Genomic DNA, 27507 nt, shown 5'->3' on the forward strand with positions numbered 1-27507 from the left:
TAAATACTCGTACATTCACATTTTAAGTGTGCCACCTTATTTTTAACGAGTATCGAGTCCAGCACCCTGCGAGTTCCAATTTATGAAAGGTTTTGTTCACATCCATAATGTTAGTTTTAATATATTTTCTACCTTAGGTGACTTTAGTTTATAAATTTCCAGACAAATTATTTTCGAAAATCCGTTATAATCGCAATACTAGTTATGAGCTGAAAATTTATAATTTCCTTAAAAAAAAGTTAGCATGTAATTTTTTAACAACTTCCTGCTTATTTAGACAAGATTCTTTGTAATTATTTCTGTTATTTTTACATATATCAATTTTGTAAGGTAAAAAGGATATCTTCAAACAAAGGAAAATACTTACGGGGAAAGTGAAAGTAAATATAGTTGATAAAATATAGTTTTAGATAAAATTAGATATCACATGAAGAAATCCATACATGCATAAAAAACATTAGGAATGCAATAGCCAACCAAAATAAAGTAGATTTCACTAATAAGGCAAGGTTAAGGTTGAGTTAGTAACCATTTCAATGTCAATAACCCGCTGGATAGAAAGACTTTCATCTGACCCATTTGAAATTTCTTTTACTTTTTTTTTGTCAAATTAACAAGGCTCAGCACTCAACTAAACAAGAAAACTATTTTTTTTATTTTATTTTTTTTTAATTGCAGAGCATATTTAGTGCGACTGTATTGGCTTTATTGGCATTACAAACAGTGGCTGAACCTCCAGGTAATATGCTCTAAATTATTTTTATATTTATTTCGTTTACTACATGTATTGTCTAGTTTATAGTAATTAACTTTAAACTACTGCATCGTATCATGGTAGCCAGGAAAAAACGTACATCGGAGAAAGTGTTTACTTTCCATTGGGGCTCCTTTTACCGGACAGCCGGACGCTTGTTAGTCTTCTTTCTTCTATCACAATAACTTTCCCCTGTTTTGTCAATTTAATCATATAAGGCTATTTTTTTTTTGTTTGCAGTGTAATGTAAATTATATATAAGTTGATGTCCCGTGAAAAATTAAAAAGTTCGTCTAAGAACAGTGTTAAGTATTTCCATAATTTACAGAAACATTCAATAACAATTCATTGCTATTAATTTAAACTTGTTCTAAAAAGACTATAAAAGCCAATGTACAGTTTAATAATGAGAAAAAAACCATAGATTAAATTAGAACAAAAAATAAAATCTTAAATTAATTTTGCCATCTGGGTCCTAGAGCAGCCTCAAATTCCTGTGGCAACTACAGGATAACCCAACATCCTTTGTGGGATATAATCCTCGCTCATCCTTTCTATGTGGCCCTGCCCTGCTTCAGGAGTTAACTTATCTGAATTAGCAGATCTATCCGCATTGCTCTTGTAATGTTTTCAATCTGCCTGTAGTCCAGAAATGAAGAATGTGCCACATACCTTAGGAATTACATTCCTTCTGATGGTTCCACACATCAAGTGGGTTGTCTACAGTTTTTCTCAGTTGTCAATTATGTCTAACAATTAATCGGGAAATCGGACATACTAGATACTTGAAATCGCTCACCTGCTCAATACTTGATCTTGTCTTTTATCTATTGGTAGCCTAGAATGTCATTTATTGAGATCTGTAGATGGAGTTCCCACTCTTAGTATGTGTAGGGTGAGACAAAAACATAAAATAAAATTCTCTAGAAGTAAAAAAAACTAACTGATTAATCAAGTTGTGACGTTAGATGAAAATCCAAAACCGGTCGATGGTACAAAAACGCGTTCTTTGACGAATAAAGCAGCGTTAATGTAATATCTTATGCAAATTCGTTAGTTGTATGAGTACCCTCCCGTCAGTGTATGATCAGCATTTCAGCTAACTAAAAGCAGAATTGCTATTAAAACTTGGAAATAAACTTTATTGAATGCATTTTTTGAAGTTTTGTTTTTTTTCTAAACTTATTGCGCACTTGCAGTGTCGACTTTTTTTTTTAAACATTTTCCAATGAAAATTTTATGGTCGTTTTGAGGAAAGATATTTATGTAAACTTCCGGTTTCAGAATTATTTGCTTATGTGCTCCTGTTACTTGTACAATAATGTTGATTCTTAAATCTATTGCTAAAATTCCAACTTTGAAGAAACTGGCGTGGCCAAAAATGCGAATTTCTTGAAGAAATTTTTATGTTTCACGATTTTTTTTTCGAAAACCACTTAAACTGATTGCTTTAAATTTGAGATACTAATCATTAGACTCTGGAGGCTATTAATTTTTAGGCGAAACTTTTTTCCATGAATTATTTTTAGGAGGTAACCAGCCGAAGGGGATGCATCTAACTTCCCTGTAAAGTCTTAAGTCAGTAAATGATTTTATCACCCAAACAACAGTGAGAATTGAAATGAGACAGAGCTTCGTAGTTTATTGAAAGTTGTTTGACCGGAGATGTCGTCTGGCAGTCAAAGACCATTCCATGAAAACAGATTTAAATGAGTAATCACACGATTGAAAGTCACTGTTCCCTCAAATATGGTTTTATCCAAACATTTAACATTTATTATCTTTAACATATTGTTAAAATACGAAGATTTATGGCTACAATTTTGAGAATTATTTACTTTCTCTTTATTGTTCGTATTTTCACATACTTTTACTATAACTTACTTTATACATACGAGTATATACATACGTATATTCCTTGCTTGAAATAATTTTCATGAAAACTGATATTAAATCAGAGACTCACGTTACCGTCAGTGTACTTGTTCTTGGTACTCAGAGTAGATCCTTGGTAATTTCATGTGAGCGTTCATACCAGAGTTTTTCTTATCCTTCCGCAAAAGGATGTGTTACAATAGTGCAATTTTCGATTTTGTGTTTAAAAAAGACTGCTATTTTGAGGTTTCCTGACTTTTTTTTTTTAAATTTGGTGAGTGTGGCCAGCATAAATTAAGAAAAGAAAATTCAAATTTGATATTTCTACAAGGTGATGACAGTTACAGTTTGGTAAAAATAGGTGAACTGAAAGAACAACTTTTCTTTTTAGATTTTCTCAAAATGTCTAAACATTTTCTTTTAAAAGTCATTATAGGTTGTATTGGGGAACTTACACGTTAAACTGTTCTCTAAATGCTTCTGATAATTTATTAAGTACACAGTGTGGGACCCGGTGTAAATAAGTTTTTTGTTTGTTAGAAAAAAAAAAAAAGTTCATAGTAAATTTTGTGCATTCCGTTCCCGTCTGGACCCCTAATTTGGTAGTTAGACGTTAAGCTCCGCCCCAGAAAATAGGCATTACTTTATTTTGGTATCATTTTGGTGACTGATTCATTAATCCAAAAGGAAGAAAAAATATTGACGATTTCAGTCACAAGTAACAGATTTTTCTTTTAATTTTGTTATTAAAATATTTAGAAAGCATCTTTTTTGTTTCAGCTTATGGCTCATCTTCTGATGAATTTGATATTAACAGTATCAGTAGTTTCTTAGACGATGATCAAACGGCAGCAGGAGTAAATAGTAAAGGTGTTACCTATGGTTATGGCAACACCTACCAAGGGCAGAGTTCTAGTCCAGACCGATATAAAGCTAGCAGTACACCTTTTACTTTCGCACAAAAGTCACCAGTGAGCAGTGTTCCAACTAGCTCAGCGTACAGTTCCCCCGTTGCAAATTACAATCAGGCCTATGGCGCTTCACAAGCTAGCGTTGTTGATTACAGTGGAGCGCAAGGACCTAACAGCTTTAGTAACTATCAAGCGTACAGTGGCAATCCTGTTGGTTTCGCAGGCTATGGCAGTCCTCCATATTCAACTTTCGCTGCAACTCCGATAGTTGCACATGGAACAAATCCAGTACCTTACGCAGCTACACCTGTCAAACATGTTAATTCTCCTCATAGCTTCTCTGGTTTCTCTGGAGATAGTGTCTACGGCAGCTCAAGTCCTGCTGCTTATCCAACTTCTATTGTCGGTGGTACATCTACTCATATTGCTGCCGGCAGTTATGAAGGCCATCATGGACAGAATATCCCAGCCTCTTTGCCTCATCGTCCACCTTATCCATTTGAGAAACCAATAGGCTCACCACAATATATAAGTAACTACAAGGGTGGTTTAAGCTCATATAGTGCTTTCGATGGTGGGCTCAGCAGTAAACCACCCAGACATCCTGGCTTGTATAGTTCTAGCCCTCCATCTTACATAAGCAGCTCATCAGGACCGACTTCACATATTGGTGGCCCTTTAAGTTATAAATCTCCCTACTATTCAGACTATAAAGGTGGTCCCAGCCTTTACTACAGCTCTAGGCCTCATTCACCTTATGCAGGTTATAAATCCCCAAACAGCTTCGAGTCATATCCTAGCCCACCTTATAAATACGTTAGTGAAAGTCCAAGGTATCCCAGATATCCAGGTAAATATAGTTCTTCGAGACCAGCATACAGCGGAACGAAGATTAGTTATAGCAGCCGCCCTCCTTCCTATGCAACTGGTTACAAATCATTTAGCAGCAAACCGCCAAGCTCTTCTTACGCAGGTAAATTATTCGAATAACGATTAAATTCACGATATTAGATAATATCCTAGATTGCCTCGGTCAGCATTCTTCTATTACATACCTTAATTCTGATTTTTTTTTGTTTCACATTTTATCAAACAAAATATTGTTTGTGAATAGTCGTTTGATTTTCATTGTTAATATTTTTATCACACATTGTAATGTGTTAATCAAATACCCACCCAATACTTGGGTGTCGGAAATCACGAAAAATAGTGACAGAAGTACTATTCAACATAATTTCACAAACTAGATCTACAACGCTATGGTGCTCGAGGAAAATCTGATATGTCAGAATGAAGGAATAAAAGCATGCCTTCAATGACAGATGCAACATCAGATAAATTAACCCAAAATATTAAACAGATTAAGGTATCCCAGGTAAAATAAAACGACTATTTAACAATGATTAAACTATTTCGCTTAGGCTATGAATTTCAATTTAAGCAAGGGTCTTAAAGCAGAGATAAATAAAGTTCTTCTAAGAAGTCACTCTGCAAAAAATTTTAGGGAAGATATTTTTTTTTTTATTTTGTTGAGCTAGGGAAAAATTAAAAATTGATCTGTCTTGCTTTTTTCTATGGTGACGTGCAGTATTTTTCAAAACACATTTTTTTATGGGACAAATAACGAATTTTAACTCGACTATTTTCCTCATGTAACCATTGAACTTATCAAAACAATTTGGTACTACTTGCTATTTAAAGAACTGATGCCTTCATGTATATTGCTGTAGATTTTGTATTAAATTTTGTAGGAAAATTTTCAGACAAAAGGTTTCTTACTTAATTTGGAAGCGTAACCTTGATTCAAACTGGCACAAAACATACAGTGATGTTTTATGTTTTTCTTTACATATACTACAGACTGTGTTCTCCGCCAGGCTTGTGCGATACAAGTATTTATTCAAGTTACAATGGCCACTTAAAAGATGTACGATTATTCATATTACTCTTTGTTGGAATAATTCTGTGATAAAGTTAGGCAAAGAGCTAAACTTCTCGACTTTTTCAACTTTTAAAAACAACTTTTTCTACCATCTCTGGCCAGGGATTTTTGCGACTCTACATTATGCTTCAGTTCTTTGATAGTTGTACTGAGGAGGCATTTTCCCGCCTCGCAAAAGGGTTCAGGGACGGTGAGAGCTGCACAAACTCTTCCTAGGCCTTGTGATCCGCTGCCTCATTGCCCTTGTAACCCGAATGCACGGGTACCCAGAGAAAAAAAGATTAATTTTTTTTTACCACCAATTTCCGTCAGGATTTCTAAACAAACTCACTCTAGTCTTAATGTAAATACCCACTCCTTATCAATTTGAAGACTTTCGTCAGTTGCAGCCAATAGTTCTATAAGAGAGAGTCGTGTGATTGTTTCACAGGACATTGTGGTTTATCAATTACTAACAGTATTCATCAAGAAATGGGCAACTCATTTTCCTTACCAGAGAATTCTCGATTTTAAGTTAAAGTTTTGTAAAAGTATACTGTTCACTTGAGAACAAAACTCTCTGACAAATTTTATTTGAATACATGTTTTGCTATCCTCACAATAAAACAAGCCGTTGCCAAATAACTTTTGCTTGAAGAATAATTACTTTTCCTAATTTTTATTTAAAAAAATAAAACAAAAAACAGATACTAGTTTAAGTAAGAAAGAAATAAAATGATAGAAAATGTCTTTAAATATGTAAAATATTAAAAATCTAATTATCTTTACTTTTGCAGGCCTATTCTGAGTGCATACATAGAAGAGAATCATGTATCTGACTGTGATCTAAAATCAGTTTAATCTTTGGATGCTATTTTGATTTCGTATTATGTTCTACTTTTATTTGAAACTTCAAATAATTTATTTGTAAATTATTTATTTATTAAACATATATTTTTTATAATAGTTACAAAATAAGCAAAGCTTTTGTTATTAAATTATTAATTCTCTTTGACAGGAGTTAACAAAACCAGAATATTTTTTAGTAAGAGCAGGTTTGGCTAATTTTAGCTAATTGTAAACTGTTGGTTACAGTTAATTCATGTTTGTACAAAATGGTAGGGGCGATTTTGATTTGTTCTTGGCTGGCCTACTCCTCTTTCCTAAGAAAACATGAATCTAAATATATCCTGCTTCTTTATAAACTGAATGTAAATCTTATATGTACTAATTTTTAAGCGGGGCCACGAGGATAAAGACAAAAATGTATTAAATATCAAAGAAGTCTGCCAGGCCAAAATTATTAACCTGTACTGGCTTCTTGACTTTAAAAGTTGTGATAGAGCTGAGGCAAAATACTTGGTATTAAACGTTTTGGTATCATAGCTGGTATATTCTTTGCGGCAGGTGTTTAAAGAATTCACTCTTTATTTTAAAATTAAAAACTAATTTTTGAATTAATTTAAGCTCAGAGTATTCATGACACCTCTAAGAAATGTTCATTTAATCAACTTGTAACTTTTTTGTCAATAGGCAACTTAAAAAATCAGTTTGTATTTGCCTCTATTACTTTTTGAAAATATTTTTTTTACTGAAAAGCGCTGAGATAATTTATTTACCATAAAGTAGAAATATAAAATAGATTTACATTCGTATAATCACAGAGCAAATGAATACAATTTAATGTATGATGTATGGATAACTGACATCCATTTACACCCACCTCATGAAGATGGGTTTTTCAATACAGTTATGAATGAATCGAATTGAATAATGACTAGAGAAAATACACTTGTATTCAGTTAATTTCTTGCCTCTTAAAAATAAAATATGTTAAATTTAACTGTTGATAATAGAAGAAATATTTTGTCAACTCTGTTGGTTGTATTAAAACTTTTTTTACATTTTTGTTAATTTGTTTTAACCAAACTCTTTTGTTATCTCTTCAGATGGCCATATTTCACCACAATAGAGCAAACAACTTCAAGAAATGTAATTCAAAATTACTTTAATTACTCGTCTGCCATCACATCAGATTTTGTAAATATTTTTTTAGAACCGCATTTAAATTTTGTATTACTATTTGATGTTATTTTTGTTTAGTTACTATCTGTGTGTTTCTCCCGACGTTTCGACTGATTCAATGACATTCAGTCTCCTGGTTTTTAATAAAAGGATAAAAGAAATTTGTATTCGGAAGGGAGTTGTTACTCAATTCATAATTTCTCGCGTCGCTACTGCATTTATCTGTATCATGAAAATATTGCTTAAAAAATTCATTATTGCAAATTTATTATTCAACAATTGCTTAGGATCTAGGCCCCTTGTATTCATTTTTTTTACAAATTAATACCGTAATGCTCTTTATGCCCTTTTGGTAGGGATTTTAGCGTAATACAAGAATTTCTGTTCAGATAAGAAATTTCGTCGAAGTACCGTGTTGTATAGCAGCAAGACTAAAGAACAAAGTTCTTTGCAAACAAGAGATCAGTGTAAATTAAATTATTTATTAAATATTGAAAAATTAAGAAAATTGCCCTTTTAGTAGTTCAAAATTATTAAAGACCAACCAATTCTAACGATCATCTGGTGAAGAATAATAACAGGTTTTTAAATAAGCGAGGTTGCAAAGCGAATGAAATGCTTGTAATAAATCATAACACTTTTTTTTAAATAAAATGTAGTCATATGTATAAGTATTATGAATGACTGCATAGCGGGATTCGAACTGGGGATCTCCCACTTACAAAGCCACGCTCATGACCACTAGACCAACACCCTGGCATGATAATCTTCCCGCAATCATAGGTCAAGAAGTATTACATACGGGGTACATTAAAGTGATGTGATGGTTGCTTTTATAAGATGATAAAACAAATTTATCCTGGTTTTCCCACAACCATTACATTACACTACATCTTTAAAATCTTCAATTATTATTATTTTTGTTCTTTGCGTCACAAATAACATTTTTTGCAGTTAGAGAACCTCCCAAACGTGTATTTAATATTGAAAACCTATCACGAATAGATAAAATTGTAAATTTGATCTTAAATCTGTACCTCGGAAGGAAAAGGCACCATGTCCATTTTTTCGATTTTCAGATTTTGGCATCATTCTACAAATTTTTTGTTGCTCTTTCCACAGGTGTAAAGCATTATGACCTATGTTTACTATTAAGCGATTTATGTATTTTTAAAAAGCGCTATGATACTTCATTACTTAAGGGTAAAAGGCACTACATGGGCATACATTTTTTTCACAATGGAGATCAAAATAAAATATTTTAAAATATGGGAGTTAAAGTGGCCATACCAACTATAATAATTATGGTGAGAAGTACAGGAAAGAGTATAACCGGAAAAGTGGAACAAAAAATGAATTTGGAAAAATATCTTCATTTGGCTCCCCTGTAAAATTTAATTTTTGTGACATGGTGCTTTTTCCCTCCGAGGTACAGAAATATCTCAACAAATATTAGGGATATCGAAAAGGGGCCAACGTCATTTTTCACAATTTTTTATGCAGTATTCATAATTATTGTCAAAACCAGTGGTCCTTGAAACCCCGACCAGTTTTTTGGCCGTAACTCCGCCAAAAATGAAGATACAGCATCGGGGGGTGGAAAATTTGAAAACGACCAAAAAAACGCATAGTGGGTTTTTCCGGATTTCCGCTTTCCTAAAAAGTTATTGGCAATTGATGCGTTTTAAATATATCACCCTGTATTTAAGCAAAAAAAACCGCCCATTTTTGCTGCTGGCATCCAACATTTTTTATACCAACTAAAAAGTAGCCACACGCGGTAACCAAACTGGAGATCTCCGACTTTCAATTGCAAATCCTTACTTCTAGCAAACTGCTACTACACCAAATCGAAAATTTTGTGATTCGATTTATTTCGTGATCGTATTCACACCTACTAGTTCGATTTGTTAGTTGTTTACTTAAAAATTGGAACCTTCCATGATTTATGTATTTATCTTTTGAGTTGGATTGTGCATTTTCTTTATGGAGTGCAATATTCGTCATTGCAGATTGTGTTTCAGCGAAGAAGTTAATGAACATTCCTTATTTCAAATGGTTGATGATAATGGAATTCCACTCAGCACGAAGATAGTTTTATGCACATCTCTTATGGTAGCTAAAAAATTTCTATTTTAAAAAATGAAATTAGAATATGACATATTTTTCATTATGCAGTTTCATTACTGATCACAAGGTTAGCGTAGAAATTTAAATTCATTTTAAAATTTGTTTAGCTTGGAGCTAAAGGGATCAAGAAGGCCAAAAAAAACTTTGAATTAATAAAAAAAAAGTCGGTACTAATTTGCTTTAAATAAACATTCTTCTAACTTATGATTTACTTTCGTGCACATATGTTAAATGCTACTGCTAGCATGTAACATAAAATGCAGGTTCCTCATAAGATTGTTAATCACTTAAGCAACCCAGTAACTAGATAAAGCTAGGTAAAGCTCAAAAAATGATGTGTGTTACATATGAAAACTGAATTCATTTATCTATCTCGCATCTCTCACATTTTAATAAAGCAGTGGTTGTCTTTTTATATATATTACATTTATTTTTGTTTACAGATGGCCCAAGAAGATTTATATTCGGAATATATTTGCCATAATTGTGTTCAAATGATTGAATTGTTTTACGAATTCCGAAATACATGCTTGAAAACCCACATTTCAATGTACAATGTGATACATGGAATACCTCCATCAAAATATAATCTCTCAGACCAAGTAAGAACCAATTTATGATTTCCTCACCCTTTATGTTTATTATTTTATTATTGGTCTTCTATGTTGCAGTTAATTTTGTTCATTGTTTAGGAAAATGTGGAAAAAGATGAAGGTATAAGAGCTACTGCAGAAGTGGAAATATTTAGTGAACGTTCTGTTGAAATTGAATCAGTGGATGTAGATAAAAGAGCAAACAAAGTTGTTAGTACAAGCTCTCCTAAAGGAGAATTACACGAGCAAATTGAAATAAATGAAGATTCTTCTAGACAGTTTCAAGTAGGATGCTACATTCCTGTAATAGATGGGGAGGATACTCAGCGTGCCAACGCAAAAGATACTGATTTATTGCATAGACGATTTAAATGTATGAATTGTAAACATGTTTATGCATCGTTATCAGAATTAGATAGTCATTGGGATGTATGTGAAAATGTAAAAGCAGATAATGCAATGAAAATTCTTAACCAGGATTTTGTACCTAACCAATTTTCAGATGAAGTGTGTTATGAGGATCTCGCTGTCAATGAAACAGTTGAAGAGAAACAGGTTATTGAGAACGAAGAAAATAAATCAAAGAAACGTTCATCTGGTAGAGAATTTTGTTGCGAATCTTGTGGCCAGGTTTTTAAACAGTTATTACTTTTGAAACGTCATATTCAAGTAAAACATGTTTGCGTTAGGCCATATACTTGCCCACATTGCCCTAGAAAGTTTTTTGATAAATATGAGTTAAAATATCATCAGCGGTTACATGAAGACATAGAAGATTTCTGTTGTAATATTTGCAAAAGAAGATTTTCTAGACGATCAGGGCTTAAGACGCACATGCGCAGCCATACAGGAGAAAAACCATTTGATTGCAAAATGTGCAGTAAAAGTTTTGCTCATCTCAATAGCCTTATGGCTCACGAAAGAGTTCACACAGGGGAGCGCCCTTACATGTGTAACTATTGTCCGAGGACTTTTGCACAATATTCTACAGCTAAAAGTCACGAAGAGATGCATATGGGTGGGTTAAGAATGTTTCAATGTGAAATTTGTGATAGAATGTTCAAGACTGAATTAGATTTATCAACTCATCGTTCATCCCATGAAGGCTTGCATGAATATAAGTGTATAACTTGTAACAGAGGTTTCAAAAAACAATCTGACTTAAATAAGCATAACCAAAGATATCATTGTGATAACAAACCTTATCCCTGCAATCAGTGTACCAAATCATATGTTACATTAAGAGAACTGCAGTTACACGCCACTGTTCATACGGGAGAATTGCCATTTACTTGTTTTTTATGTTCTAAAAGTTATCGTTCAAGTACGACATTAAAAAGACATATGTATAAGCACCATTCTAATTCAATTAGTTCAAATTCATTTGCACTGAACGACGATAAATCGTAGCAACATTACTAGAAATTACAGATTATTATTATTATGACACAGAAAAGTGACTGTTATTAACCAAATTTCGATCATCGATTGTTAAATTTATGTGTGTTTGTATAAAAGGAAAGTAAAATATGAGTAAAATTAAAGATAATGTTCCTTGTTTTTTAAAGATTTCGAGGTTCTTCTTAATATATCGATTAAGTAAGCTTTATTATTATTTAAGAACTTTATTTTGTCGTTAGTGATTATTTTTGTTAGTTCTAATGCCATCTTAGACTGATGTGTATTGAAGGCTGGCAGACAGAACGTCTTTAAAAAGGCATTTCTCTTTTTATTACTTCTATTTTTGTTATTTTGTGTTAAAATTTGCATTTTTTAAATTAATGTTTATAGTCTCTTGAAAAGTATTCCTTACCATTCTTTTTCTTAATCTTCTCCTCTCTCTAACTCGTGTGCAGAGGTCTTTTTTTTATAATTACACTAGGGAACATCAATTTTGTTGTCTTAAATCTGTGAATTGTTTTCAACTAACTTGTGGCCTTTGAATCCAGAAATAACCGCAGATTTCGTCTATCACGTCAACTTTATAAGCTACCGGATACCCTCACAAGTAATACAAATTGTGCATATAAAGGAAAATAAAGCAAAAAGTACTAAATATACCGTTTACAAAGAATCATTTTATTCATACAAAGGCTAAATTAGTTTCTGCAAGTTACATAATGATCATTAAAATAATTGTTTCTTTATCGAAAGGTAAAAATTTTCGCTTATAGCTTATCTGGAGTGTTTATTTTGTGGACATTCTTGATGCTTCAACATTAGTCATCTATCTTATGTACGTACATCTTATCTACCTTGATACCGTGCCTCCATGATACCCTGCAAGTTACATCTTGGTGGAATCGCTCACCCTGCTCATCACTGGCTGCACCAAGATTTTCCAGAAAGTTAGCTTGGTGGCTATGTAAAAAAATGCAATTTGATGCTCATGTTGCAACCTAGCAGTTTGAAGCTCTCTAAGAGTTTGATGGACAATTTTGGGGTAATTCTGTGCTTGTGTGTTTCCAAGAAAGTCTGTAACAATGTTTTTAACAAGCTGCCGAATCTGTGGACCTACAAGAACACCGGTCATTATCTTTTCAAATGACAGGCTAGGAAATGCCGAAATGAGATTAAAACCGTCTTCTTCAATTGGCAAAGCTTTAACGAATTGCTTCTTGAGACCCAATTTTACTTGCAGAGGTGGAAATATAATGTTCCTTCTGTCGACAAGTGGCTGATGTAGAATGTTTGGATCACCAGGTTTCAGGTCAGATCATAGCGGCCAATTCGACTGCACTCAATGCTTCTTACGAACTCTCCTGTCCCACATACACATAAAGCAGAGATTCTTGGAATATCCGCGTTACTGACTAAAAAGGAAACAGACCATTTTAAGGTAAACACAAATGATCCATTGGTGCATGTGATATTGCAACAAATCAATGACTCTCTTTATGTCTTCATATTCTTTACTCAAACGAACTGAACCAAATAAATTTCCAGTGTGGAGGCACTCTTAAAGCTCCGCTTTGAGCTGTCGATAAACAGTCGCCATTCAGTTTCGTTATAAGCTGAAATTCCCATCTCTTTCATTAAACCACGTACGTTATGGAAATACACAAATCCATCTCCCTTTTTTCTCTTGTAGTTCTGATGCTAAGAGCTCTGAAGCTTTTTTGGATAGTCATACTTCCTAATATCCGTATATATCTTGCAATGGCTCTATTACAAACCCGTAGCACTGAAATTTTCCCATGCATTCCTTCCAAGTTGTGCCCCTTCTACCTTTACCTTTTGGCCTTCCCCTTTTACCTTTAGCTTCATATGCCCTCGAAACTTTCCTCCTTCCCAAAGGGTGGAGACATGCTACAACCTTTGGAATAGCGACCCACTGGTTTCCATATCTAGGTGTACCATGCATTCATCAAAATAACACGAAACAAGCACGTAGAATACTGCCCCAACACAAAGACAGTGCAGTACACAACGTAAAGAGTTAGACCAATCTTTCACAAAACAAATTCTTATTAAAACTAACGAAGGGTATATTCTTGATCATACTCAATAATTTTAATTTCGCTCTGGCGATTTGAAAAAAATAAAAAATTAATACTTTTTTATTTTCGATCTGTTATTACTACTATTCAACAAAACTTTGACTCATTTATGGTTTCTTCTTTTACAAATAAATTAAACAAAAAAAAATAGATGATTTTCTGATCATGTTTAATCCTCTAAAGTCTTTTCGTAATGGTTTATTGGTACTTAGTTAATAATTAATGTGAATTACTAATCTATTACAGTGATTTTAAGAAAGAAAAACGATATTGTATAAATTGTACTGGAAATATTATTATGATAACTCTTAATTAAAAAAATAAATTATTTGGAGAAATAGCCACTGATGAACAATTATAATTGTATCTATAATAAAACTATTCATCGCAGCTTAATTACTACTTTTTGAAATTATTAATTCCGTACAATGTTTAAAATACATTCCAGATTTTGAAAAATATTCTGACTAATATTGTTAGATTTTTTTTTAAGTCCACTGTTTTTTTTTTTCAGTTAAAGATTGCTGCTATAAGGAGCTTTATCAGTTTAATCATCCTTAATTCGCTTAAACATTGCCCTGCATAATTGTATTAAGTTAAAAAAGGGAAGGGAATGGCTCAGTGCTGATTATTTTTAGATTCATCGTTTTATCAGCCATTTATCTGGTAACAGACAATGTTATCCTAACGAGAGAACATTCTACTTAGCCTGGCAGTACATTGAATTTAACTATCTTCAAAAACCGTGTCTTAAATAATTTGGAATTTATTATTATTATTATTATTTTTCGAAACTAAACAGTGAAAGTACGAATCGATCATTGTATTGAGTGTGGTTCGTAAAATAAAGTTGGTAATTACTTAAATTAATTTTTTCTTTAGGGCAGCATTGCTTCTTTCCTTGCTCTTTCATGGAGATATTTGACATGTTCTATTTAATTCATAACGAATGCCTTTGTAGAGGGAGTTTTCACATATCCAATGTTTTGTATACTCTTTACTAATGTATGAAAAAGTTCAAACTATATATATTTTATATAAATTATTATCTGATCTTTGTTTTGAGACTTTGTAGTTAGCGACAATTAAGAACTGATGCATTCATTGGGGACGTGAATTCCACTAACCCCTTTAAAAGTTGCCCATTCTCAAAATCTGAAATTAATTTTGTATTTCGAAATTTTAACTATCGCAGTTCCTACACTTATTATAAATAAGTATACTTACAATTTTCTTGAACTGTGAGTTTTAAAAGCGTCGGTAAAATCGTTACAAGATATTAGCCATATTTTTGCATTACATATATTTATGATAGGTTAAATATATAATAATTTTTCCATTGTACATCATAATTTAATTTAAGTCGCGTCAGCAATTGAGGTTATTGACGCTAGAAGCTTTTTCCAGTGCACTGCCGGCCCTCAGACTATGTTCTCTCGTTAGAAGCAACGTGGTCTTATCACCGGACAGTGAGCTGTAAGAAGCTCCTAGGAATAGAAAATCTAAGGGTCAGCAGCTGGATTCGAACCTGGGATCTCATAATTATTTATTTTAGAACTGGTATCGACTCAAGATGTTCCCACTGATTAATTGTAAAAAAGGTTTTTGAACTTTAGTTTTAAGTATAACAACAATGGACATACTGCTAAACTTAATGATTATAATGATTAGCTTGTTACAAATTAAATGAAGAAATTGATTTATTTTCGGATTCGGTCATTAGGTTTTATTATTTCTTTTACTTAATTATTATAGTATCAATTTATTTCAATCTTGATTTCTTATAATTAAAACATTATTTTAATCTTAATATTTTATGTATCATACAAGAAATATTCTGGAAATTAGAGGTTTCATTGGTACATATCTACATACATTTTATTTCTGGTAACTTCAAATTAAAAAAAACGTTTTGTATATAAAAATATGTTCAGTTGTAAAAGGAATAATTGGTTATGTTAACTGATTGTGAGAAAACCCTTTATCATTTAAAATAACGTAATATAATTTAAATGTACGAAATTTTTTTACAAAAAAAAAAAAAATTAATTTAAAGAAATTCACATTTACAAAATGATACATGAAGACTAGGCTTTAAGTGTTATATACAAAAGAAAGAAAGAAAAAAAAATGTAGAAAACAAAATTTGATGCAAATATTGGAGTTATGCATCAAGTGTATCTAATTTACGTCTTCATTATTTTTGACTCTTAAAAATATATTTTATTCATAAATAAATATTTTTCAAACTATACATCTATAAATGAATCGATAGGTACGTGTGGTGCTATTACATTTTAGGAATTAATGTAGTTATGGTGACCTATTAATGTTGTTACTGTCACTTCTTATAAAATCTAGTTATAACTCACACACAAAAAAAAAACTACTCTGCTGAATATTCTCTCATTATCTCGTCTTCTCTTCCTATAAATTGCATTGTTTTTTGTACTTTGTCCTTCTACCATTTTCAAAATATTTACACAATTATTTTACAGTCTCCTTGTTACATATTTTTTATTTAAGTAATTTTTGTTTTTCACAAAACGTAATAGAAAACTTAAATTAAATCTGGTTTCAAAATCGGCGCAGGGCAATTCGTTTTTTGTATAGATTACTTCTTGATGGAGCATGTACCCTATTTAATGAAGAACCAAATAATCCTGAAAATAAAAGAAATGTAATTAATTTTATTCTCGTATGTTCTCTGGGTAACATAAAGTTAAATTTGAATTATTTTTATTTTTGTTTAAGAAAGGCGTGAACGCTCTCACAACTTTCATATTCTCGTGGTTGTTATTAATTTATTTTCTCCAAACTTAAAATTTGACTAAGCTTTAGTTGCTCCAATACAATATTCTCTTGTACAATACAATATTCTCTTACACGGTACTCTTGAGAAACTTTTGATGAAATTCAAATAAAGCATTTTCATGAAATCTATCTGTTTGCTTGAAAAGAAAAGAAAAACGGATTGATAGACTTTATCAGAGTAGATGGCGCACGAAATAAAAAAAGGCTCTGATTTGAAACACTTGCACCTTTTCGTATTCTGCAATTATGACTTTTTTTTATGCGCCATCAACTTCATTTCTCTCGAATAAAATAGGAGGCATTTACAACTACATCTGCCTAATGTGTAAAAAACCTGCATTATGTCTGGTATTGCCTTCAGAAAATCCCAAAATATTGAAAAAATCCTATTCCGGTAAATTGATTTTGTCAGAAAGCTTGTTGCAGGTCTATTGGATACAACAGTCAAAGTTAGGATATCTTTGATTTTTCTCTATTTTTTTTTGAGTTTGTTGACCATAGACCAAATAGTATGGGTATTCACTCATTTTGTGAAACCATTTTGTGTAAATAAAAACCACTTTCACCTAAAAACTATTTCACCTTAAAATCGGAAATTTGCAAAATATTAATATTTCTAGTAATGAGGGTTAGAGTAAGAGTTCAAACTGCTTTTTTTTTTCTTTTTTTGCTTAAAAAATTGTTAATATCAAATTAAATCTTCTGGCCTCATCTCATATTCTATTAATTACACTTATTTTTAGTCATATTTTCAATGTACACATTACCGAAATAAATGTTTAATTTTTATATGCTATTTCTTTGATCATGGTACGCCGTCGCTGATGTACGTAAGTTCTACGATGACTAGACTACTTATATTTTATGAAAACTTACTCTGGTAGCCAATATGTTGGGCATTTAAGGCATGGTAGTTAACAGGAACTGTTTCATCATTTCTTGGTAAATTTGGAAAAACGGGTCCTAAGTCAAGTTCAGGTGCAGGTTGAGGATGAATTTCTTTTGACTTCATAAACTGTTGAGTGCTTAACAAATATTGTCCTATAAAATTTATATTTTGTTAATTTCAATAATCTAGTTTTTTACATTTAAATTTTTGTTTTCTATTTATTGTAAATAAATAAAACCATCAGAGGTGGAGTTCCAAACCCTCCTGGGTCTAACCTCTCTTAGCCCACATAAAAAATTAAGAATTAACAAAATAAAAAAAAACATTTAGCGGGGAATTTTTGTCACAAGGAAGGGAAAATGCCAGTAGCTCTCCTGGGCCTAAGAAGATAATTTATATATTGTGAGGAATATATATTATTTATTATAATCTGTACCGGTAGCTAATAGACAATTATTTTCACACGATGTTGGTATAAAAGCTCAATTGATACTACTTGTGGTACAAATCGAGGTCACACCCAACATAAAAAAAGAACGACAAGAGTATCTAGGAGGAGAAGAGGAAGAAGAAGCAGCAAGGCAAACAGTAAGGCGATTTACAGTGCATATTGTACTATTTTTGCTTTAAAACAATGCTCAATCAACCTACACAAATGTGTATAAAATACATAAATTACTGTTGACTCTGAGCTGTTCACAAGTGAATAGCTCAAGAGGGTATAAGTGTGAAAGAAATGAAATTGATTATGGATAGATTAGGAAATCCTAAAAACAAAATGGATTAGATTCCATAATTCCGATTTCATGAGAAGATCTTTCTAGATATTCTAAGCTTTCTTCACGGTTTTCTTCCTACCACTTTAGTCTGGTAGCTCTTTTTTTGTCAGACAAGGGTTTACCAATTGCAATAGGTGGCCGAACCATCCAAGTCTTTGTTCTTATTTAACACTTGTTTTGGCTTTATATCGAGACTAGGCCGTATCTAGCATTCCTAACACTATACTTACTTGTTGTTAAAGGGAAATTTTAATGTTAGAGGGAAATTCTAGTAATTGCCGCCAGAACATAGCGTCGGTAACATGGAGTCTTATTCTAACTAAGTGTAAATTGTAATACGTTCTGTATTTTGTATTGTGCCCTTTTATGTGATTAGTGTTTTGCTTAAATAAAGTCTTAAGAATTTATAACGTGTCTTCTCAATTTAAGAACCATTCTATCATCAATTCTATCAGGTTATGAGCCCAGAAATATCTCTTAAAAGTTATAGTTTATAATCAGTGGAAGTTGATATTTTTTACTGAGTCGAATCAAAGCAAAATGGAAGTAGTAAAAGGAACATTACCTATTAATAAATTAAGAGGCAATGAAAATTGGAACTTATGGAAATTCCAAGTGGAAATTTTGCTGAAATCAAAGGGCTGGTTAGAGTGTATAGTAAATCCACAAATTGAAGCTAGAGAAACTGAAAAAGTTCGTAATGATGAAAGAGCTCAGGGACTTATTATAACACTTATTGAGGACAGAATTATATCATATTTGCTGAACTGCAAAACGTCATATGAAATGTGGAATAAATTATGTAGCTTATTTGAGCAACAATCAAATGTAGGAAATTATCTTTTACAGAAGCAATTTTTTGAATATCAGTTTAAAAATCGAGGTTTGGGAACACATATATCAGATTTAGAAATTTTAGTAGCTAAATTGAAAGCACAAAAAGAGAGCATTAGTGATACAATGTTAATGACCAAGATTTTGTCTTCGTTACCACCAGAATATAAACATTTTGTGTCAGCTTGGGAATCTGTATCTGAAGAACAAAGAACGTTAAGTAACCTAACTTCTCGTCTATTTATTGAAGAAGGTAGAATGAAAGAAAATGAAAGTTTAAATGTTAATAACGTAAATGCCTTTACTTCAAAGAGGATGAACAGGTACTCTAAACAAAAGGAAAAGTATCAACAATCAAATACCTTTCAGAAGCCGGCAAATAAGAAATTTCCTTGCCATTTTTGTGGTCGTATAGGACACTTTATTGCTGATTGCCCGATTAAGTCTCAAAAAGAAGAATATAAACACAATAGAAATACTAATTATGAACATAAGAAGAAAGCAGCCTTTATTAGTTTAAATTTGATTGAAATCTTAGCTGATGAACACTCCTGGATTGCGGACAGCGGAGCAAGTGATCATATGTGTATCAAAAAGGAATGGTTTGAAGAATACAAGAAATTTGATGAACCCTTATCAATTAAAATTGGAGATGGTTCTTTTCTCCAAGCTCTTGGACAAGGTAAAGTTGAAATATTAGCATACAATGGTAAAACTTATATTCCTACTGATCTTACCAAAGTACTGTATGTCCCCAACTTAAAATTTAATTTATTTTCTACCAGTGCAGCTACAGAAATGGGCTATAGTATGATCTATGAGAAAAATGATTGTAAAATTATAAAGAATAATTTGGTCTATGCAATTGGAAATAAAAAGGAAAAATTATTTTATATGGATTTTAAGTTACCTACAAGTTCTATAACCTGTCACAGCGCAAAAAAGATTGAATGCTTAAGAACCTATCATGAAAAATTTGCACATCAAAATGTCACTCAAGTCAGAAAAATTTTGGAATTAACTGGAACAGAGTTCATAGATGATAAAAATTTCTTTTGCGAATCCTGTATGATTGGCAAACAACATAGATTACCCTTTAAAGCAAGTGCTTCAAGAGCAACTAAACCTGGAGAAATTTTACATATAGATCTTTGTGGACCGATGGAAGAAGATTCTTTAGGAGGATCTCGATATTTTTTACTCGTTAAGGATGATCTTAGTCACTTCAGAATGGTTTATTTTTTAAGAAATAAAAGTGAAGTAAAAGAAAAAATTAAAATGTGTGTAAATTTTGTAAAATACAATGTGAATCATCGCATTAAAATCATAAGATCTGACAACGGAACAGAAATACTCAATTCTTATGTAAAAGATATAACAAATAAAGAAGGTATTTTACATCAAGTCTCTTGTAAGTATTCACCAGAACAAAACGGCAGAATAGAGAGAGAAATGAGAACAATTGTTGAAGCCGCTAGGACCCTGATTCATGCCAAAAGCTTGCCGAAATCACTTTGGGCAGAAGCAGTAAACACTGCAGTATATACTATAAACATGACTGGCAAAAGCAGTATAGAAAAGAAAACTCCATTAGAAGTTTGGTCTGGAGGAAAGATAGACATTGGTAAGTTACATGTTTTTGGTGAAACTGTCTTTGTGCATGTGCCGAAGCAGAAGCGACTTAAATGGGACCCTAAAAGTAAAAAAGGACTATTTATTGGTTACAGTGAATCTTCGAAAGGCTTTAGAATCTATTTCCCAGAAAAAGATGAAGTTGAAGTAGAACGAGACGTCATCTTTGTTCGATCAACACATGAGAAAGCAATATCCCTTGATATTTGTAATAACCAAATTAGTAATGAATATAAGAATTATGAAGAACAAAAGGAATCAACATTGTTGTCTGAAGAGAAAGAAGATATATATGGTGAAAAGCAGGGAGGAGAAAATAAAGAAACGAATGAAACTGAAACTATACAAATTGAAAGAGAAGATAAAGAAAAACGAAAAACAAACCAAGAAAATGAACAGAAAAAGGAAAACGAGCAGTATAATCTGAGAGACAGAAGGTTATTAAAGAAACCACCAGATTTGGAAAATTATCTATTAATTGGAGAATGTGAGAATTTAACTACATCAGAAGCTTTAATTAACCCAAATTGGAAACAAGCAATGCAAGAAGAAATCGATGCACTACATAAAAATAAAACATGGCAAATTGTGGATCTACCTGAAGATAAAGTACCGTTAACAACTAAGTGGGTTTTTCGAAAGAAATACAAGAAAGATGGCACCATAGAGAAGCATAAAGCAAGGTTGGTTGTGCGAGGTTTTCAGCAGGTAAAAGGATTAGATTTTCAAGAAACATATGCTCCTGTTGCACAACATGATTCTATAAGATTTCTAATTGCTCATGCAGTAAAGAAAAAATTTAAAATACTTCAGTTTGATATAAAAACGGCCTTCTTACATGGAGAATTAGATGAAACGATATATATTACACAACCCGAAGGTTTCGTTAAGAAATGTAATGAAAACAAAGTATGTCTACTAAAGAAAAGTCTTTATGGATTAAAACAAGCTCCAAGGAAATGGGGAGAAAAATTTAAATCTTTTCTTGAAACTAAAAATTTTAAAGTATTAAAGTCCGATTCATGCGTATTTTTTAACAAGTCATCAGGAATTATAATTGCTCTGTATGTAGATGATGGATTGGTAATAGGAGAAAATCTGTATGAAATGGAACAACTAATGTTGGAATTAAACAAAACGTTTGAAGCTACCTGGGGAGAAGCTAATAAATACTTAGGTATTGAAATAAAACAGCGGAAGGATGGATCAATTCTCATCAACCAAAGTCAGTATACGAAGAAAATTCTTCACACTTTTAACATGAATTATGCAAACTCAACCTACACTCCGATGGAAACTTTGAAAAATACATCCGATACAATTGCTAAAGGAAAACCGTATCGTGAGCTGATAGGAAGCCTGTTGTATTTGTCAACTATGACTAGACCAGACATATCATTCGCAGTAAACTATCTCAGTAGATATGTAGAGAGTCCAAAGTCAGAACATTGGCTTCAAGCAAAAAGGATATTAAGGTATCTCCGTGGTACTATTAACTATGGTATCAACTACAATGGCGCAAGTGAATTAATCCTGTACAGCGATGCAGATTTTGCAGGCAGCGTGGAAGATCGAAGATCAACATCTGGATATGTTTTGATGTATTCAGGAGGAGCAATATCGTGGGCATCCAGAAAGCAGAAAACAGTGGCACTTTCGACTGCAGAAGCAGAGTTCGTCTCAGCAAGTGAAGCTATTCGAGATGTGTTATTTATAAAAAAGTTCGGCTTAGAATTGGAAGCAGTGAATGATTTTCCTATACCACTATACGTAGACAATCAAAGCGCAATTTATATGATTAATCAAGAAGATGGAAAAGCGTCAAAACGTACTAAATATATTGACACCAAGTATCATTTTATTAAGGAGAAACTAGGAGAAGAAATTGAAATCGAACACATCAGTACAAATGAACAACTTGGAGATTTATTGACCAAGCCACTTCAAAGAAGAAAATTCGAATACTTTAGAAGTTGCTTAGGAATAAGTGAATAAAGTTATTTTAAAGAATAATTAAAATTTAGGAGGAGTGTTAAAGGGAAATTTTAATGTTAGAGGGAAATTCTAGTAATTGCCGCCAGAACATAGCGTCGGTAACATGGAGTCTTATTCTAACTAAGTGTAAATTGTAATACGTTCTGTATTTTGTATTGTGCCCTTTTATGTGATTAGTGTTTTGCTTAAATAAAGTCTTAAGAATTTATAACGTGTCTTCTCAATTTAAGAACCATTCTATCATCAATTCTATCACTTGTTTATGTATTAGTTTACTTAACATATATAACTCATTTGTAAAACATATATATTTTTTTTATTCAAAAAATAATACATTCCTCCTCAATTTAGACAAAAAAATATATCTCCTTTGTTGACAAAATACTTTTATCATACAAGAAAAGTTTTTCATTATGAGTGATGGGTGAGTCTCGTTATGTTTGCGAATTCTTTGAGTTTAATATTATTTTATACTACCATACCTAAATAAAATTGCGTTCCTCCTTCAAAAAATACATTTTAGTATTATTATTTAAAAATGTTCTGTATTTTCTAATTCATGTTATGTAAGTTCCCTAACTTATGAATTTTTATTTATCTAATTATTGATCTTTAAAGACAGGTTTTTTAATCTTCAAAACGTAACAGTTGGGCTTCCGAAAGTTCACCTCCGGACTCCAGGGCTCTCAGACCGTGAAAGCATGAAAAAATTCTACCCAATATGAATTCCACTAAACAGTGTAAACACAGAAATTCTAAGGCCTTATAAATAAATGAAAAGTAAACTATTGAAATGGAAAATCCTCTCTTAGACTCTAGTTTACATTGGAACTGTAAAATATAGTTTTTTTTTTTAGAAGTAGCTAAATAATGGACCTATTATTGTTCCAAATTAGGGAAAGAAATTAATTATCAATTATTCATAACCAAAAATACTTTTAATCATTGGTGATTGAAACATTTTTATAACCCAATCTAATAGGTAGTCTTTATAACTTAATTTCAGAGCATTTTTCTAATGAATAAGATCGCAAAAAAAAGTTTAATGTTGTACACGAAGGCAGTATTTTCCCTCGCCCAGTTGCCCTCTCGCATTCGCTAAATTTATTTTTACACATGCCTTATAAGTGTATAACATTTTCTATGAAAGATAAATTTTCCAGGGAGTGGTAACACCTGATTGATTGATGGTTCGCTGCTTCCTTACAATTGACATGATGAGATACAAAGCTTTTTCGATTCTGACACCATGAAAGTGAGGAGCAGTAAACTCTATGACATTAAACATCCGGTGGTTCATGTTAGGCCGAGAATCCTTGAGAGGACTGGACAGCTTGTTTGGAAAAAGGACTTGGCGGAAATTTTCCAGAATCTTTCAAGCAGAAATTCACACAATGGAAAGTTGCGAATTAGTTACTCTACAGGACATATCGAAAACAAAATACAATCGCCTTAGAATATAAAGGGCTTAAGCTAAGCTCTGGAATGAGGCAGACGAAGATTGTCTGAGAGGAGAAGTGAAGCTTCCTGTCCAGATAAGAATGGAATTCGCAATATCATTAGGTTTTCTCACTTGAGGGTTAAAGAAAAGCTGCAGATTCTGTGGGAAGGTAAAGGAATCAAATTTAATCCTAAGGACTTCGATGCCAATTTCTTTTTTGGAAAGACAAAAAGACGATTTGGAAATCTTGGCATTTACTAGGTACTGGAGGAGGATCACATACCTAGCAGTAGATATCTTTTGAGGTCTTTTAGATATTTTAAATAAGTTGCTGAGGATAAATGATCTAATTTTAGATCATTGCAGTCCAATAGAGTTGGTTACAATGTTCTATACCCCTTATCCACTAACATACATCGTCATAAAAAAGTCCATAAAAAGAAATTGTAACGTAAAGCCCTCCAGAAAAAAAAGCATTACTTAAGTTTTATATTTATACAAAAAGAAAAACTTAATCTGAAGAAGTAGCTTAATAAACAATTAATAGTGGCAATTAAATAAAAATTAACCACCATTAATCGTCTGTAGGAAGGGCCTTACTGTACGCTATCTTCAAGTAGGTACCTAAGTAGTGTGGCTAAGCTGAGTAGCCTCCTCAGAGAATGTGTGTGTGTGATGGTATCTGTGTCGTGAACAACAATAACTCCTAATACTAAGGGCACTGCGCGAGTTTTGGGGCAGGCACTGTAATAATTTTATTTATTTGTTTGTGTTGCTTTTCTAGCTCATCTACTGGTTCGCCAAAAAGTAGCAAGTCCCTTTTCCATATGGGGAAAATTAAACTAAAATTTATTAGTAAATAATTTCTTTCTCATAGATATTTACCCGGGACCACAGTTTTTACAATGGCTTGAAATCCTCCATCGCCATCAACCTGGTAGTCCACTGTTCTCACTTTGCCCCCTGGCTCCAATAAACTGTAAGCACCTTTCACATATTCTCCTCTTCTTTCTTCCCAGCGATCACTAACTACTCCAGATGCCTTGTCATCAATTGCATAAGCATAAGAATAATGTACCTGCAATTTTACTCCTGTTATTAAACATAAATAAGTGAAATTAAATAAATTTTTATAATACATTTTTGATATTTTCTACCATCAAAATAGTTAATTTTGTGAGCTATTTTCTAGAGTTTAAATTGTATTTGAATATATAAACTATTAATTTTAAAAGAAACACTGATTTAAATATTAGTTAGGTACCTCATTATTAGCGCTTAAAGTTGGAAATTTTTGGTGATAGTGCACTATTCTTGGCTCTCCTGAAGTTGACTGGATTAGAACTAGCGAGACTGAGCAAACAACCTGTCACATGAAATTATTTCAGTCACAAGTAACTAATTTTTGCAACAATAAAAACAACATAATATTTATTACTATTATTAGTAGTATTATTATTATTACTAGATGTTCTAAGTGTAAGCCTTAAAAGAAATACACAGTAACATAATTACATTGTTACGGTTTATTAGAATTTGGTTTTATTGCACGTTAAATTAAGTTATAACAGTTATTACTTGGTAAGAATTCTATGCAAGGTAAAAATGACATAGTATGGCGTAGGAATTCATTCTAGAAATCAATAATTTCGTCAAAGACAAGACACGCAGAAAAATTAGTATTATAAGGATATTTATTCGTACATAGTTGACCCTACGAAAGGAGTAAAAAATTTAATTGTAAGAGAAAATTATGAGGTATTTATTTATTTGATTTATAGGACTCACGTCCTGTCTCAAATACAGTTGGGTACAGCATTAAATTAATACAAATATATACAAACATAAGCACACAAAAAACTGAAAGAAACACTTTGAATTATGTCATTGAAATAAGCTCAAAGGAATAGCTCCTTTCTGGTATTTCATGGTATTTTTTAAGTCCTTGAAAATAAGTAAAAAGATAAATAAAGCCAAAATAATTAAAAAATAAATAAAATACAAAACATAAATAAATTTTTTAACTTATTAACTCCTCTCTTAATGAGAAACGTTCTCACAGATAACAGAATACAGTTTTCATTACAACTCTACTGCACTGAGTTAAAACTGAAAGAAGCCCTGTTCTTATACTTTTCACGGATGCTAAAATATGCAGGACAAACCATGAATATATGGACCAAATCCTCTTTTAGAACAGTGCCACATAAAAGGCAATTACTGTTTAAATCTATTCTGTAAGTGCTATTTTAATTTTAATGAAAATGTGTATTTATTAATTTTCCTAAGTTGAGCAAATAAACGTGTGTATGATATGGGTAATTGAGTAAGGAGATATTGTTGCGGGATCGAGCTATTGTTGTATAGCTGAGGGTAAAGAATACTACAAGTGGAGCTATGTAATCTATCCAAATCCTGATTTACAAGAAAGTGCCTATATTTTTTCAAAGTTGGAGAAATCATTGCTGAAAAAACTTCAGGGTCAGATATTCCTAACAGGCTAGACTCATCAAACTGATCTAATAAAGCCTTCAACCGTACAACCCAATTGTACTTAGCAGACTTTCGGGAGCACACAGTATCACTTCCCTGCGTGCAGGACAACATTTTATCTAGGCATGCTCTAGGGTATCTATCACTACTAGTATTGAGTAATTTGAGGTACCAAAGTAAACTATACTTTAGCACGTACCAACTAATGTGGACTGAGTCGGTCTCGAGACGGACAGTATAATTCGAGGTATTTGTGTGCAAACGCAGAAGGCTTTTATAATAGTTAAGTGACATTTTTCTAAAGTCTCTATATGAGGATGTCCCCAAATTTGGGCTCCGTATAGAATAGATGGTATAACGACTGCTTGATATAATTTCTCTCTCGATTCCCAGTCTTGACCTTGGATTTTATTTAATGGTTAAATGAGAAATAGTAAAGTACGTTTGCTAGTCGCCTCCGTCCTAGTAAATGGTAGTTGGACGTTAAGCCCCGCCTGAAAAAATAGGCGATTACTTTTTACTTCTTATAATTTCAGTCATTCAAGCAATAATTTATTAAAAATTTTGCCCAGTATTGGGCGTAGGGATCAGCACTTAGCTTTTGAAGTTTATGATTAATCGTTGGAACCTTTACTAGAGAAATATACATAAATAAGAGACACCTGTTGAAAGTATCGACTTTTTATTAAATGATTTTGGCGATGCTTTTAGTTTTTTTTTGTAGGAGAAAAGCTGTTAGAGATCAAATTTTATCGAAAACTCTCAAAAAGTTTATTTTGTCAGGTGAACGTTTCAAATAAAAAAGTAATGTCTTGCTGTGTGTACTTAAGCACTCAGATTCTGTGAAAATCATTCATAAGTTAGTTCAAAAGCAATTATATATAATTTCTTTTACATACTTTTAAACACCATATTTTATAA

At 32.2% G+C, this 27507-nt stretch overlaps 3 protein-coding genes across 5 annotated transcripts in view; 2 read left to right on the plus strand and 1 right to left on the minus strand.

Annotated features, from left to right (window-relative positions):
• Positions 1 to 329: 329 nt before the first annotated feature.
• Positions 330 to 7333, plus strand: LOC141457714 (uncharacterized; the record flags this gene model as incomplete). The annotated part of the gene is made up of 4 exons (XM_074134934.1): positions 330 to 380; positions 679 to 739; positions 3410 to 4513; positions 6259 to 7333. Coding segments are annotated over 4 exons (1227 nt in total), but the record flags the coding sequence as incomplete, so codon positions are not given.
• Positions 7334 to 9396: 2063 nt separating this feature from the next.
• On the plus strand, positions 9397 to 11987 carry LOC141457720 (uncharacterized). Of its 2 annotated transcripts, none has more exons than XM_074134947.1 (3): positions 9397 to 9601; positions 10060 to 10218; positions 10309 to 11987. In XM_074134947.1, exons 1-3 carry the CDS (start codon positions 9473 to 9475, stop codon positions 11617 to 11619), a joined length of 1599 nt encoding a protein of 532 aa, XP_073991048.1. In that variant the 5' UTR covers positions 9397 to 9472; the 3' UTR covers positions 11620 to 11987. The 2 variants fall into 2 exon arrangements, with proteins under 2 accessions (XP_073991048.1, XP_073991057.1); XM_074134956.1 differs by lacking the exon at positions 9397 to 9601 and adding an exon at positions 9773 to 9933.
• Positions 11988 to 13465: 1478 nt separating this feature from the next.
• LOC141457732 (uncharacterized) overlaps positions 13466 to 27507 on the minus strand; it is a 40372-nt gene continuing 26330 nt past the window's right edge. For both annotated transcript variants that reach the window (XM_074134971.1, XM_074134965.1), the window contains exons 2-5: positions 25354 to 25459; positions 24979 to 25167; positions 17400 to 17564; positions 13466 to 16372 (exon numbers count right to left, since the gene is read on the minus strand). In XM_074134971.1, the coding sequence (XP_073991072.1) occupies positions 16287 to 16372; positions 17400 to 17564; positions 24979 to 25167; positions 25354 to 25459 (546 nt within the window). In that variant the 3' untranslated portion in view covers positions 13466 to 16286. The remainder of the gene's footprint in view (positions 16373 to 17399; positions 17565 to 24978; positions 25168 to 25353; positions 25460 to 27507) is intronic.

Source organism: Rhodnius prolixus, unplaced genomic scaffold (assembly GCF_049639745.1).
Source record: "Rhodnius prolixus isolate KJV_2025 unplaced genomic scaffold, Rpr scaffold_1, whole genome shotgun sequence".
Taxonomy (NCBI): Eukaryota; Metazoa; Arthropoda; class Insecta; order Hemiptera; family Reduviidae; genus Rhodnius; species Rhodnius prolixus.

Coding starts and splice junctions, on each gene's coding strand:
- LOC141457720 (XM_074134947.1), top strand. CDS start 9,473: ATGGAGTGCAATATTCGTCATTGCAGATTGTGTTTCAGCGAAGAAGTT. Junction 9,602..10,059: donor TTTTATGCACATCTCTTATG/GTAGCTAAAAAA, acceptor TTTTGTTTACAG/ATGGCCCAAGAAGATTTATA. Junction 10,219..10,308: donor AATATAATCTCTCAGACCAA/GTAAGAACCAAT, acceptor TTCATTGTTTAG/GAAAATGTGGAAAAAGATGA.